Raw genomic sequence first — 3,501 nt, forward strand, 5'->3', positions numbered from 1 at the left:
CGACAAACAAAGATTTGTGCGTGTGTAAATAAAAATAGTTGCGCACAAATTAATCGAAATGATGATGGATCTTTTGTGGGAGAAGTTATATTTTCGCCTAACTAAGAAAGTAGGTCACACAAAAGAATGCACACAAAAGCCGAAACAACCAACAAAAACGAAAGAAGAACACAGCCCAGCTATCTTCTGAGCGAAAGTTAAGCAAGCCAAAATAATGAAGAGAACGAAAATGCTGTAAATAATAGCCACTAAAGAAAAACAAAAAGAATTCGCAAACAAAACAATGTCGTAGAGTGTCGGAGTCTGCAACCAACCGACTTGTAAACCACCGAACGCACATTCGTATCTAACCGAATCCAATTAGAATAACAAAGGCCGTCGTTGCGAAAGTCAATCACTGAAGCGAGGCTATAAATACGCCGGCCAAAGTGTCGCTCGAGTTTAGTTAGTCAGTTCGGCAACGCATGTGAATCTATTAGCAGAACAGATCCAAAGCAGATTTCGATTATCTTACGGAATGTTAATTCAGCGCGTGTTATTGGTGGTCACAGCGCTTTGCTGGTCATTTCATGCGGCAAACGGAGGTAAGCTTACACTTATTTGGCATTAAATTCGCTTTCACTTAACGCATTCATCCCGGCATAGATACAAAGCCCGAAAAACTCACAAGCTTTCGTCCCATCACACAGGCTGAGTATGAGGCAATACTCAGCCTAACTGATGGTGAGACGGTTGTATCGGAGGGTCGTCTCATAAATGGTGGCCTCGCGGCATTGGCCGGTTTGACAACGGGCTGGGTTACGAGTTTGCGTTTTCCTAACATCTTCGGTTCCTTTATGCCGGCGCAAAAATCACCGAACGCCAGTTATCCACTTTGTGTCATAAGAACTGAAGAAAGTCCAGAGAGCCAGCATCATCACGAGTATCATGGCTACCATGAGCATCACAACCGACAAGGCCGCTCAGACGACAGTGAGAGTCATGAAAGTTCGGAGGATGACTACTATCATTATGTTCAACAACAGTACCATGAAGATCACTCGCATGAAGACCATAGCGGGGAACATTTTAGTAGCATTGAAATACCGTGGAATATGAACAAGTTGGCACCGGTCGTAAATTGTATTGTGGTGCTGAGAGAAGATGAGAATCATGGTGATGATGACGATCAGCATTATCATCACACTACAACTAAGCGACCGAAACGGAAGCGCAGGAAACATAGACCATACCCGGTGTTACTGCCAGTGGCCCCACCAACTCAATATGCACCTCAACATCAAGCACCACCGCCTCCACCACCATCACCAGCTGTTGCGTATCCATACTCGGCAGCGCAGAGTCCTTACTCGCCTTACGGTAGTTATAACAATCCCTGGTATTGGCAAACACCTTACTACAATCCGTATTCCAGCGAGCCGACAACTTTTACTGCCTATCCAGATATTTACGCAACAAATAATCCAGGCCCTAATACTCGCAGTTACCCAAGCGCCTATTCTGGCCCTTTTGCCTCCTCTCCCGCAAGCAATAATCCTGGTCCTTATTACGACGCCACTCCAGGCGCCTATTCAGATCCTCCCCCAAGCGCTTACCCAAGCGATTCTTACAACCCTCAGCCAAGCAGCTATACAAGCCATTATTCCAATCAGAGGGTAGCTGTAAATCGCGAAAGTCCTTCGCAAAACTCTGAACCCAGCTACAACTATGGTCCACCACCCAACAGAGGCAGTTTTGTGGCATTAGACCAAGAACCCTACAAAAATTATTACGATGAACGCATTAGGGAGAACCATAAGACTTCAGCAAAGCCTAAAAAGTCAGCCTCAGCTTCAAAAATGCCGAAAATTAACAAAAAACCGAAAGCGAAGTCTACCGCCAAACCACGACTACCAAATGATCACATAGACTCAGCGTCGACGTCAACCAAAATTCCAATTAGAGGAAGGCATACAAAAGTGAAACGCGACGAGAGCGGCATACAAACTCGTTCGTATGCGAAGATCGCAAGTTATTCGGAAAGCGGCTACCAGCCCACGCTATACCCACAATATAACTATCAGTCCAGTTACCCGAAGGTATCATACACCCACGCTCTGCCCTACCCAGCTCCCGTTTATGTGAGAAATAGCATTGAGCAGCTGTCTACAGCGCCGAACACGAAGCAATACCGAGCATACGCGAATGACGCCGAGAACGAGGGCTATCTGTCGGAGCACATGCAAGCAAGAAGAAAAGTCTAGGGTTTCTATTAATATTCTATTGCATTTAATTAGATTTTTAATTCAGACTTACAAAATATAATTTATTATTTTTATTATAAATAAATACTTTCTTTGAATATTTTAACTCTATAAATAATAGGTGTTTCATTTCGAGAATATCCACTTTTTTTAAGAAAAAACTCAGAAATTTCAAACTTAATGGGGAATGTTTATTATGTCTTGTGGACTTCATCGCTGAACAAAATTTGGCTCGAAAACATCGGATCTTCTGTGAACTTTTCACGAGCCCGAAGAGCAAAGCTATGTCGCTTGGGAAGATCGAAACACCTGCGCTATAAAAATATTCTGAAACAGGGTTTCCATCTGATTTTATAACCTTTTTAAAGGCTTATGCTACCGTTTTTATAGGAGAAAGGGAAAAGTGTCTCCGGTCTTTGCAGCAAGGTGATACCAGCTTCATTTCTTTGCAGTATTTCAACCAAAGTGGAGCAAATAAAATTAGTCAACTATTTATTTTAAAAGCGAATACAAACTGCTAAACAAGCAATTAAGATTGTGTTTACAGTTTATCACGTTGCAATCGGCTTGTTAACTTCCACCGCCTCCGTACGACAGACAAACTCGCAGAAAGCACTTATCCAGTTATTTGCTGAGCACATAAAATCACTTTGTGGGCTTTGCATGATGATTTCGGGGGCTCAGCTCAGCGCAGCTAAGGTGTATCGAGCACCCGCTCTTAGCGCTGCTCACTTAAGCTCTCCCCCACGCCTAATAAGTTGACAATTTGCATAATAATCAGTGCAACGACGACAACGTAAACAAAGCGTCTAAGCGGATTACATTGAGACAATGGCAATGCTCACCTATTAAATATTCCAACTAACAGTTCAGAATTACCCCACCAACAAGCGCACATAGAGCATTGCACACGCACCGACCTAGCAGCCATTTACGGCAGGAAAGCGAGCACAATGACCGAGAATCGGTGCGCTTCCTGCGGTATGCTGCGAGTTCGGCCGTTCGTGTGCGGCAGGTGCTATGACAACCGCAAGTGATTTGCATACATTTGAGCTATCGACTGCAGCAGCGAAGTCTCCCAAGTCAGACGACGACGAGACGGTCGTGGGGGAGCGCAATCGCATCACAATATCAAAGTTTGATGACTCAGCTTTGCAATTGTCGTGCGTGGACCAAAGTGGCGCCCAAAGCGGCTTATACAACGGCAGCTAACAGGCAAACGACGGCTAATCTGAACTGTTCAAACAACAAATGATAT

At 44.2% G+C, this 3,501-nt stretch overlaps 1 protein-coding gene across 1 annotated transcript; it reads left to right on the forward strand.

The window, feature by feature from the left end:
• The first annotated feature begins 517 nt into the window (after nt 1-517).
• On the forward strand, nt 518-2,243 carry LOC120773029 (adhesive plaque matrix protein-like). Its single transcript, XM_040101959.1, has 2 exons — nt 518-584; nt 646-2,243. Exons 1-2 carry the CDS (start codon nt 518-520, stop codon nt 2,241-2,243), a joined length of 1,665 nt encoding a protein of 554 aa, XP_039957893.1.
• The last annotated feature ends 1,258 nt before the right edge of the window (nt 2,244-3,501 follow it).

This window comes from Bactrocera tryoni, chromosome 3, assembly GCF_016617805.1.
Source record: "Bactrocera tryoni isolate S06 chromosome 3, CSIRO_BtryS06_freeze2, whole genome shotgun sequence".
NCBI lineage: Eukaryota > Metazoa > Arthropoda > Insecta > Diptera > Tephritidae > Bactrocera > Bactrocera tryoni.